The sequence below is a fragment of the Mirounga angustirostris genome, unplaced genomic scaffold (assembly GCF_029215605.1).
Source record: "Mirounga angustirostris isolate CCGP_5_RB_7025 unplaced genomic scaffold, mMirAng1.0.hap1 SCAF_1, whole genome shotgun sequence".
Lineage (NCBI taxonomy): Eukaryota > Metazoa > Chordata > Mammalia > Carnivora > Phocidae > Mirounga > Mirounga angustirostris.
Window position 1 is genome coordinate 197697318 of NW_026991709.1, and position 10229 is coordinate 197707546.

The window sequence follows — 10229 nt, forward strand, 5'->3', positions numbered from 1 at the left end:
AAAATATTTTTTCCTTAATCTAATGGTTGATTGCATGGCTCATTTAATTACCAAGTCTCATCTACTCCTGGTAGAGCTTTTTCCTGGCCTACCCACAGCACAGCCATTTCTCCCCATAGCAGGTGTGATGCTCTGTGTCTGCCTGTGGTCTGTCAGGGTACTCAAAAGTGTGTGCCTCAGGAGAAAGGCAGATTTCCAGTATAGCTTTAGACGAGCCTGAAAGACAAAAATAAAAGAGCTAATCGTAAAGGAGATAATGATATATTTGACATATAAAATTTAAAGCTTACATTTATCAAAATACACCTTCAAAGAAAATGGATAAAGATGTTTACAACACATATAACTGACCAAGGATTAGTTTCCAGAATATATATCTATATCTAAATTAATGCAAATCTGTATAAAAAAGACAATTCAGTGAGAAAATTGAGCAGAAATTAAGAAAATCAATAAAAACCAAAGACCAAAGGCTGATTTTTTTGAGAACATCTCTAGCTAGACTGATCAGGAAGAGGAGAATACATTAACGTCTAATGCCAGAAATGATAGATATGTTGTCAGTAGAGTCTCCTGATATTTAAAGGTAAAAGAATATTATGAAAAACTTTATGCCAATAACTTCTACAGCACAGATGAAAGAGACAGTTTCTTGAATGATACAAACTATGAAAACTCTCAAGAAAAAATAGGAGTCTCTGAATAGCGCTATCAAGTAAATTGAGATTGGAGTTTAAAGCATTTTAGTGAAGAAAACTCCAGGCCCACACAGCTTCACTGATGAATTCTACCAAATATTTAAGAAAGAAATACTTAGAGTAGTTCTACAGAAACTCTTCCAAAAAATTTAAAGAGTATGTCCCAACTCATTCTGCAAGGCCACTACAAGAAAATAAATGGACCTCATGAATCTAGATGTAAAAAATTTGAATAAAATTTTAGTTGACTGAGTCCAACAATATATTAAAAGGACAATACATCATTACCAGGTAGGGTTTATCTGAGTAATGCAGGGTAGGTTTAACATTCAAAGGTTAAATGGAATTTCCATATTAATAATCTAAAAAAAGAAAAACCATCTATATCTTAGCAGATTCAGAAAAAGCATTTGACAGTATCCAGCATCCATTTTTTTTTTTTAAGATTTTTATTTATTTATTTGAGAGAGAGCTGGGAGAAGGGTAAAGGAAGAGGGAGAAGCAGGCTCCCCGCTGAGCAGGGAGCCCAATATGGGGCTTGATCCCAGGACCCTGGGACCCCCATGATCATGACCCGAGCTGAAGGCAGATGCTTAACCGACTGAGCCACCCAGGTGCCCCTCCAGCATCCATTCTTGCTTGATAAAACAACAGCAGCAAACTAGGACTAGAAGGACAGTTCCTCAACCTGACTAAGGGCATCTATGAAAAACCTCCAGTTAGCGTCATAATGACGAAACCATTGCTTTGCCCCCTAAGATCAGGAACGAGACAAGGATGTTCATGCTGTCCACTTCTAGTCAGCATGTTACTGGAGGTTCTGGCCGGTGTGGTTAGGCCAGGTAGTGAATAATAAAATGCATTCCAATTGGAAAGTAAGAAGTAGAACTGTCTTTATTTACAGACTACATAGAATTTTGTCTTCAGTCAGTCAGGTGTTGGAGCAGAATAAAGTCCTGCAAAGGACTGAACATTGACCTGAAGATGTCTTCCACTCAAATAAGGAGTAAACCAAGAGTGGGGAGAAGTAGAAGACCATAGAAGGATAGAAGGAACGACCCTCAGGCTGGTCAGCATGACAGCTGTGTGGCAGGCCTAGAGGACCCTCTAGGTCAGAGCATAAGGGGCAGCCCAGGAGACCGAGAAGCTTGCAGACCAGAGGGCATTCAGGCCGGAACAGTTGAGGTTTTAGTGAAGACAAAGAGAGGAGGTTACAGAGGTGAATACCTGCAGGAGAGGCAGCCATCTGTATAAACCAGCCAGGGTACAGGGGTGAGGTGCACTGAAGTGCAGCATACTTTGAGCAGTGTGGTGGGAATGTAAGAAAAAAGAATCCATTTCATGTTTTCAGGAATTTTTTCTAAAAGAGCCCAGGGAGTGAGGCAGTACCTACCTGGAGAAGGAAATGGGCCAAAGAGAAGGATATTCTTGGTCTGGCATATTGACTTATTTATTTATTTATTTATTTATTTATAAAGATTTTATTTATTTATTTGAGAGAGAGGATGAGAGGAGAGAGAGAGCACATGAGAGGGGGGAGGGTCAGAGGGAGAAGCAGACTCCCCGCTGAGCAGGGAGCCCGATGCGGGACTCGATCCCGGGACTCCAGGATCATGACCTGAGCCGAAGGCAGTCGCTTAACCAACTGAGCCACCCAGGCACCCCATATTGACTTATTTATAAAAGCTTCTCACTTATGTTCAGATTATAGAGCCAGTTTTGTACACAAGTGTGTGAAAAGAGAAATGTAGCTGACAGAAGGTTGGATGTGGAAGTTAGATGATAGGCAGCCTGGACTTTTATCTTTTTTTTTTTTTTTTTAAGATTTTATTATGTGAAGAGAGCATGAGTGGGGTGGAAGGGCAGCGGGAGAGGGACAAGCAGACTCCCTGCTGAGCGGGGAGCCCAACGTGGGGCTCGATCCCAGGACCCCGAGCTCATGACCTGAGCTGAAGTCAGATGCTTAACCAACCGACTGAGCCACCCAGGTGCCCCTGGGCTTCTTTCTTACTTTCTTCTTGTTTCTTTTCTTTCTTAAAAAAAAAAACCTTGAGCTAGGTTTGTAGGTGTTGTGTTTTAACTCTTTTGAAGAAGAACCTACGAACAACCTGGTTGATAAAAAATGGACATGATAAACTGTTTTGCCCGAGTAAAGCACGGAGAATAGAAAGGTGTCTCAACTTAGGAGTGCCGGTGGTTTGGTGAAGCAGAGGTTCTGTCTGGTGAGGTTAGAAAACCTGATGCTTCGTGTGGGCAGAAGACTTACTTTGGGGACTGTTTTGCAGGGAGAAGTCTTAATGTCTCTCTGGCACCGCCAGGCAGAGGGAAACAGATTGAGACGCCGACACAGGACATGGCAGTATCAGAGAACAGTTAAATAAGGAGAGGGCTAAGTCCTGTCAGGTGTGGATGTCTCCAGCACACGCAGTTTGGATAGTACAGAAGTCAGTCATTGGAAGTGCCGGGGCTATAGAAGAGAGTGGGAAATAGGTACCCGCTCTACCCACGATCTACCCACGGTCAAAGGATAAGTAGCAGACTTTGAGTCAGGGTGAGTGGTCAGCTGTGTTCTGGAAAGGTGTCTGTTGGTCATTGTTCTTACACTGATCTTCAGTTGGTTCAGGCAGGTGATGTGCTGTGGGACAGCAAGTACCAGCAGTCTGTGCTGCATAGACCCAGCCTGTGTAGACGTTTGTTGACTAGCTGCCTTTTTTTCAACAGGCGTGGTGTCTGTCTGTTTTGAGGGAGACAGTGATGGTTACATCAACTTGGTGGCCTACCCTTATGTGGAAAGTGAGACTGTGGAGCAGGATGACACACCAGAGCGGGAGCAACCTCGGCGCAAACACTCCCGCCGGAGCCTGCACCGATCAGGCAGTGGCAGTGACCACAAGGAGGAGAAAGCCAGCCTGTCCCTTGAAACCTCTGAGAGGTAAGGGGGTGGTGAGCAGGGCTGAAGGTGCACGTCTGGTCCTAGCAGCACAAACACTCGAGGCATCTCTAGAGTCCTGACACACCCTGGGGAAGTAGGGCTCAAGGTTGGGGGAAGATGGCTGGTGTTCGTTGGCTGCCCACCTGGGCGTGTCACATCACCCCAGTGATGCCACCTTCTGAGGATGGATGGAGCTGGTCAAGAGAGAGTGAAGGCCTCTCAGCCCTTTGGAAGCAAGGACTCTCCGTGGGTGCTCTGTGTACTACAGCTTGGTTATGTCTCACACATGAGGTTGAAATGCCTTGGGCCACAGTGAGGTTGCATCTGCTTTCTGACCTGTAGGATTGCCTAAGGGCAGTGAGAGACTGGAGTAGTGTTCTTTAAGGGTTCTGGAAGAGGTTCTTTGACCTCTCTGAGACTGAGATCAGCTCTTAACCCTTTCCCTGCACCTAAAATTTAGTTTATTCCAGTGGAAATTATTTTTCTTGTAGATTAGGAAAATAGTTTACAAAGAGTTCTGTTTCTTGATATTTTATGAAAAAATGTGAACTCTCCTAGGATGGCTGTCATCAAAAGGACAGGCAATAAAAGTGTTGATGAAGATGTAGAGAAATTGGAACCCTCTTAAATTGCTGATGGGAATGTAAAATAGTGCAGCCACCTTGGAAAACAGTTATTTGGCAGTTCCTTAGAAAGCTAAACCCATCAATTCCACTCCTGGGAATAGCAGCCCATACCAAGAGAATTGAAAAAATACATTCAGACACAAAACTTGCAAAGAAATGTTCATAGTAACATTATTCCTAACAGCCAAACAATGAAAGTAACCCAAGTGTCCGTCAGCTGATGAATGGATGAATAAAGGCTGAATATTATTCAGTGATAAAAAGGAATGGCGCACTCATACGAGCCACAGTGGGAATGAACCTTGAAAACCTTTGCTAAGTGAAAGAAGTCAGTCACAAAAAACCACATATAATGTGATTCCATTTATAGAAAATGTTAAGAATAGGCATCACATGAGACAGTAAGCAGGTTATTGGGTGCCAGGGACTGGGAGGGGAGAGGAGGATAGGAAGTGACTGCTAATGGTGATTGTTTTGGGGGTGATGAAATGTCCTAAAAATTAGATAGTGGTGATATTTTATAACCTTGTAAATATATATTTTTAAAAAACCCACTGAATTATTAAAAAAGAAATTAAAAGTAATGTGAGCTTCCTGGAACAAAGTGAAATAAAAATTGTATGATTAAGTTACTTTATATTTAATTTTGGGACACCTAGCTGGCTTAGTCGGTGGAGTACGTGACTCTTTTTTTTTTTTTTTAAGATTTTATTTATTTGACAGAGAGAGCACAAGCAGACGGAGAGAGAGGGAGAAGCAGGTTCCCTGCTGAGCAAGGAGCCTGATGTGGGACTCGATCCCAGGACCCTGGGATCATGACCTGGGCCGAAGGCAGCCGCTTAACTGACTGAGCCACCCAGGCGTCCCGAGTACGTGACTCTTGATCTCAGGATTGTTGAGTTCGAGCCCCACGTTGGGTATAGAGATTACTTAAGAAAAAAAGATTTTTTTAAAGTATATTATTTCACTCAAAAATAAGTTTCAGTGAATAAGATCTGTGACTCAAAAGTTGGATTTGGGACTTTTCTTAGATGTGGCAGCACATAGCTTATCTCTAATGTCAGATCAGTTCAGCAACACATGCTGCTCACCCTGGCTGCTGAAGCTGTGAGCTGAGGGCCTTCTAGTGCTCCTTGCTCCCATCGACGGAAGAGGACGCCCATCGAGGAGCACAGAACCCCATGAGACTGTCTGAGTGTGTGATGTGTCCTCTCCCGTGTCCTCAGTCAGGGGCCCTCTCTAGCCAGATCTGCATCCCTGATGCAAGGAGAGAAATACCCATTTCATAGTAAGGAGGGTCTCCAGGTGTTAAGTGTTCTTGTGGAAAATAGACTCCAGTCTGCGGAAGCACTTCTTCAGGGCTTCCTTGTCATTCCCCAAGGGGCTTCCTCTTCACTGATGAAGGTGGGACCTAAGCTTAGTGACAAGGAATGTTCCCCAAGTCCTCCAGCCCATAGCCGGCATTAATGCCTTTCTCTCAAGAGCTCTTTAGAGTGGGCTTTCTTTTGGTCTCCAAAGGTATAGAAGTTGCTCCATGAATCATCTGATGAAAAGCCAGTGTACATAGAATAACATCAAAGTCTGCCTGTGTCCGAGTTCAGGGCTCTGCTTTGAAAGTGACAGCTCTGTCTGCAGGCCCCGACCTCTGTTTGGCCTATTCGCAGAGGCTCTGAGTTACCGCCCGGAGTGGAGCTTGCTTCTTCACCAGGACCAGAGCTGCAACACCAGGGGTGATGCCAAGGGGCACGGGTTCCCCAGGCAGGCACAGAGAACTTATCTGGGCTTACTTGGCAGATTAGTAAACCTTGTTGTTTCTTTTCTTTTTTAAGATTTTATTTATTTGTCAGAGAGGGAGAGAAAGAGAGCACAAGCAGGGGGAGCGGCAGGCAGAGGGAGAGGCAGGCTCCCCTCCGAGCAGGGAGCCCAATGCGGGACTCGACCCCAGGTCCTGGGATCATGACCCGAGCCGAAGGCAGACGCTTCACCAACTGAGCCTCCGAGCCATCCCAACCTTGTTTCTTAAAGGGAATCACAAAAAAGGCGTCCATGAATAGCCTCAGCCACGCCGTCCCCAGAAGAACAGGAGAGTTCCGTCACGCCGAGAGGCACCGGCGGCCGCTCTGCTTCCGGTCAGAGGGACTGGGAAGGTCTGCCTGGGTCTCTCAGCCGCTTCGCCCAGCCTGCCCGCCACTCTGTGCGGGAGCGCCCGCATTTCCAGGACACGCTAGGCCTGGTGGTTAGCTCGGCTCTGTGTGACTTCGCGCACCCACCGTGGCAGGAGAGGACGGTGGCATCTGTCCGGAGCTGCCGCGCCCGCCTCTGTTCTGAGCTGCTCGCTCGCTCTGCCGTTTCCCGGGCACCCGCTGCGCAGGCCCACAGACAGTGTCTGCAGATGCTTTCTTTGAGTCTTATTAAAAATTCGGTTGTAGATGTGGACACAAACAGGATAGTTACTCGTGTTCTTGACAGTGGCATCCCATGCTCCACCCTCTATTTATGAAGTGTAAAACTCTACATTCATCAGGCTTTGTATTTTTTAAAAGTGTAAAGTACACCTGTCAATTTATCATTTTCGCCTTTTCTCGGTGTATAGTTGAGTTGTATTGAACACACGCACGCTGTCGTGCGGCCCTCACTACTGCCCATTACCAGAGCTGCTTTTCATCTCCAGCGGCAGCCCCATCCCTGTTAGATAACTCTCCATTCCCCTCCCCCCCAGGCCCGGGCAACCACCATTCTCGTTTCGGTTTCTGTGAATGTGCGGTTACCTCAGACGAGTGGAACCCTACAGCATTTCTCCTACTTAGCAAGATGTTTTCAGCGCTCATCCAGGTTGTAGCCTGTGTCAGAATCCCCTCCCTTTTTACTGCCAAACGCTACTCCACTGTAGGGTATGGCACATTTTGTTTTTCCGTTCATGCTCTCATGGGCACTTGGGTTGTTTCCACCTCTTGTTTATTGTAGTGCTGCTGTGAACAGTGTCAGGTTTCTGTTTGAGTTCCTGTTTTCAGGTCTTTTGGGTACAGACCTAGGAGTGGAATGGCTGGATCATTGGATAATTCCATGTTTAGCGTTTTGAGGAACCAGCAGACTTTCACGGTGGCTGCACCATTTTGCATTCCCTCCAGCATTGTGCGGGGTTCCAGTCTCTCCACATCCTCTATAACACTTGTTCCAGTTGATTTTTATAGCAGCCTTCTTAATGCATCTGGAGTGGTGTCTTCATCACATAATTTGATGCCCAGAATTATTTTTGAGACAGTTTTCAGAGACACAAGTATAAATACTACTTATTACTCACTTTTATGCGCTCATGCATCCGGAGCCCCTGTGCCACCTGTCAGCAGGGCCCATGGGTGGCAGATGAGACCTGATCGAGGCCTCCTTCACCTTGTGCACCGAGACCCCGGAAGGTGACTTGTCTGAGCCCCTCAGCAGTGTGTCCTGTTCTTCCTTCTTAGCTCCCAGGAGGCAAAGAGTCCAAAGGTGGAGCTCCACAGCCACTCAGACGTCCCTTTCCAGATGCTGGATGGCAACAGCGGTCTGAGTTCTGAGAAGATCAGCCATAATCCCTGGAGCCTGCGCTGTCACAAGCAGCAGCTGAGTCGTATGCGCTCCGAGTCCAAGGACCGAAAGCTCTACAGTATCCTTGTTACTACACCTTCAGCAGTGCCCCCTGCTGGGACCGTGGGTTGGTCCTGTGTCAGGACACCTAGCACCATGGCCGAGGCCCTCTCTGTCCAGGAGCCCCTCCTGTTCTCATCTCCCTTTTTCATAGGCTCTTTGTCCTTCCTTGTTTTATGGACATGTTTTTTTTCTGCCTTTCGGGACTGGTAAGCCTGAAGCTTAAACTTGGCAGTTCAGAAGGGTGCTGTCTGGTAGAACCTTCTGGGACAGTGGAGGTATGTGTATCTGTGTTTAGTATGGTAGCTACTGGCCACACCGAGTAACTGAAACGTGCTTGCTCTGAGTTACAGAATTTTACATTTATTTAAATTTAAATTGCCACATGTTCCTAGTGGTTACGGTATTTATCAGTGCATGTCTAGAATCAGGGATCTGGGTGTGTGTGTGCGCGTGTGCACACATGTATTTTTCCCCTCCCAAAAGGTAATAATTACAAAGTGATATGTGGGGTTTTTTTGTCTAAGATAAACACCATACCTAAACAACATATAAAAGTCTTTAAAGGATGGTAAAAGTAAAAAAAAGTATTATAAAATGGGAATTCTGATGATTGTTTAGTGTTTGAAGCAGTAGACTGTGAATAACTAATACTGGGAAACTGAGGGGAAATGTGCTGAGCCCTCTCTGTTTACTCAGTTTTCAGAACAGTCTCTTGAGGGAGAAAGTGTTGACGAAGCCCATTTATAGATGAGGAGATGGGAGCCCAGGGGGGTTAGGTGCTGTGCCCAGGCCCGTGAGTGGCCACAGCAGGATTCAAGAGCCCATGTTCTCCGGCCCTGTGAGGTGTTTCTGCAGCCCTTTTTAAGTTTTATTGCCACTTGTTTATAGGTTATAGCAGGTGATGAAATTGATTAAAGGCCAATTTAATCGTTTTCTATAAGTTATTTTTTAAAGAATTAGGCGATGCTAATATGTGCATCGTCAAGTGATGCCAAGTCCCGTCCAAGATCATGTGATTGCTTCCTCGTCCCCCAGTACGAAATTGAGGTCCAGGCTGTAGGCCCTGGTGACTTTTGACAGATGTGACAAGCCTATACCTTTATCCAGGATGGTTGCAGACAGTAAATGTAAATGAGGACATGGGTATAAATGCCATCCAGCCAGCCAGGACCGTAGAGGCATTTTAAGCAGAAGGTTCTAGAAATACCAAGGGATAAGTTTAAATATGTAGTCACTGGTTTGAAGGTTAGTCAGAAAAAGGCAGGATAGAAATTTGAAATCCACTTTTTTCTAAGACTCCCATTCAGGAATGTTAAACCGGATTTCTCATGTTGGTAGCAGGGCCGCAAAGGTGTCTTACTTCTCTTAGGCCTCGGTGAGGTACGGCTGGAGTAGGGCCTCGGTTTACTGATGGTGCCAGGGATGTATGCACATCTGCCAGATCTTCTTTAGTTTGTGTATGCCTACAGGACAGAATAAAATAGAAAAAAATAAAAATGATGGCATCAGCAGATTTGGTATATATATACACCACGGAAAATTTTTCAGCCATAAAAAGGAATGAAATTTTGTCACATGCTACATACAAATCGGATAAAACTTGAAAACATTTTGCTAAGTGAAACAGCCAGCCACAAAAGGACAAATACGAAGTGTCTAGAATAGTCCTATTCATAGAGACGGAAACTAGAAAGGTAGTTACTGCGGGTGGGGGCGTGAGGAAGAATGGGAGATAGTGTGAGGTGGATGCAGTTTCTAGTTTTTGTTTGGGACGATGAAAAAGTTCCGGAGATGGATGGTGACGTGCACAGTCATGTGAATATACTAATGCCACTGAACTGTACAGTTAAACATAGTGAAAATGGTACATTTTATGTTATGTGTATTTTGCTACAATAAAAAATTTTTGAAAAGAATGAGTAAGCCAGTGGTGTGACATCTACATTTGAGAGTCTGTGAGGTGAATACAGATCACATTAGAAGAGAATGCCCCCTTTTGTAGAAAAACTTGGTCGTGGTTTCCTGGCTGGGGCTGACGGTGAGTGTGGCTGTTATTCTCCTTGACCACGGCCCAGAGTTCCTCTTGCTTGAGAACGTGGTGCACCACTTCAAGTACCCCTGTGTGCTGGACCTGAAGATGGGCACCCGGCAGCACGGGGATGACGCATCCGCGGAGAAGGCGGCCCGGCAGATGAGGAAGTGCGAGCAGAGTACGTCAGCTACGCTGGGTGTCAGGGTCTGTGGCATGCAGGTGAGTTGCCCCTGGCCAGAGCCTCACTGCTGCTGCCTGCGTGTTTTGGGTGGCCCATGTACCTGCCTGCTCCCCCTGCCAGGTGTCCTCCGGGC

At 45.8% G+C, this 10229-nt stretch overlaps 1 protein-coding gene across 3 annotated transcripts in view; it reads left to right on the plus strand.

The window, feature by feature from the left end:
- IP6K1 (inositol hexakisphosphate kinase 1) overlaps positions 1 to 10229 on the plus strand; it is a 57234-nt gene that overhangs the window by 43307 nt on the left and 3698 nt on the right. For 2 of the 3 annotated variants that reach the window (XM_045862368.2, XM_064596010.1), the window contains exons 3-5: positions 3420 to 3630; positions 7718 to 7899; positions 9959 to 10134. In XM_045862368.2, coding sequence (XP_045718324.1) covers positions 3420 to 3630; positions 7718 to 7899; positions 9959 to 10134 — 569 coding nt within the window. The remainder of the gene's footprint in view (positions 1 to 3419; positions 3631 to 7717; positions 7900 to 9958; positions 10135 to 10229) is intronic. The other variant, XM_045862369.3, reaches the window with a different exon arrangement.